The following is a 957-nucleotide window of genomic DNA, read 5'->3' as shown; positions in this document are numbered from 1 at the left end:
TACCATATTACTTTCTTCCCAATGAGACTAGGTATAAGCAATGTTTCTATCCATGTCCTCGGAATAATGGACAAACAATAATTTTTCAGATAATAACGAAAAAAAACAACAAAAACAATGAAGATGAATAACAAGGAAGACGAAACTTATGAAACATGAAGAAGACAACTTGACAAATAAAGCAATTTTCCATCTAAGACTCGTTGGCATTCTTCATGGTCTTGAGGATAAAAGGCTAAAGATAACACTCTTCGAAATGATAAAATGATGATAAAGAGGAAACTTGAATAAAAAGCATCATATTTACACATCTACGTACCTGTGACATCCTCCGTCCAGACCCTTAAGATAAGGGGCGGGGGATAACATGAATGAGAATGGCACTAGGTCATGCATGATAGATAAAAAAGGAAATCCCTGATAAGCAGATGATTAAGCAGGACCTCTCTGGAATCATTTAAAAGTGTAATTCAGTTTCTTTCAATTCTCTGATAATACTGACATGATCTCTATCAAACCTTTGAGATTACGTGGCAAAGGATAACCTGAACAGCAATAAAAAAAAAAATGAAAAGAAAGTCTCGCTAACAATTAAACATCTTACTCTAGGTCTCTCATGAATCCTACAGGATACCTGGCACTGACCCTATCCACGCCGACACGATAAGGACCGAATACATAACCAGACAGAAAGCATAATGGTCTCTATCTCCCTCACAGAACACGAACGAAAACAAAAGTCGCCAGCATCCGATAAATCCATGTCTCCTTATTCCATTACATATCAAGGCCTCTGTTGTCTCACCGTACAGCTTGCTCCTCTCCTTGGCTTTTGGAATATCGAAGAGCTCATCGTTAAAGACGTGGAGTGTTATGGAATATTCCAGGAGGATGTGGTACATGGTGCTGTAGTCCATCTGGAAGGAAGGAAGGAAGACTTATGGGCATTATTTTAGT

General features: G+C 38.2%; 1 protein-coding gene across 1 annotated transcript in view; it reads right to left on the bottom strand.

The window, feature by feature from the left end:
- Nucleotides 1-957, bottom strand: part of LOC119586980 — a gene marked incomplete in the record, with an annotated part of 81895 nt that overhangs the window by 1991 nt on the left and 78947 nt on the right. The window contains 1 exon segment of the mRNA XM_037935722.1: nucleotides 806-917. Within this exon segment, the coding sequence (XP_037791650.1) occupies nucleotides 806-917 (112 nt within the window).

The sequence above is a fragment of the Penaeus monodon genome, chromosome 22 (assembly GCF_015228065.2).
Source record: "Penaeus monodon isolate SGIC_2016 chromosome 22, NSTDA_Pmon_1, whole genome shotgun sequence".
NCBI classification, from domain to species: Eukaryota; Metazoa; Arthropoda; class Malacostraca; order Decapoda; family Penaeidae; genus Penaeus; species Penaeus monodon.
The sequence above is the reverse complement of the archived record's forward strand: the minus strand, read 5'-3'. Positions and strand labels throughout refer to the sequence as shown.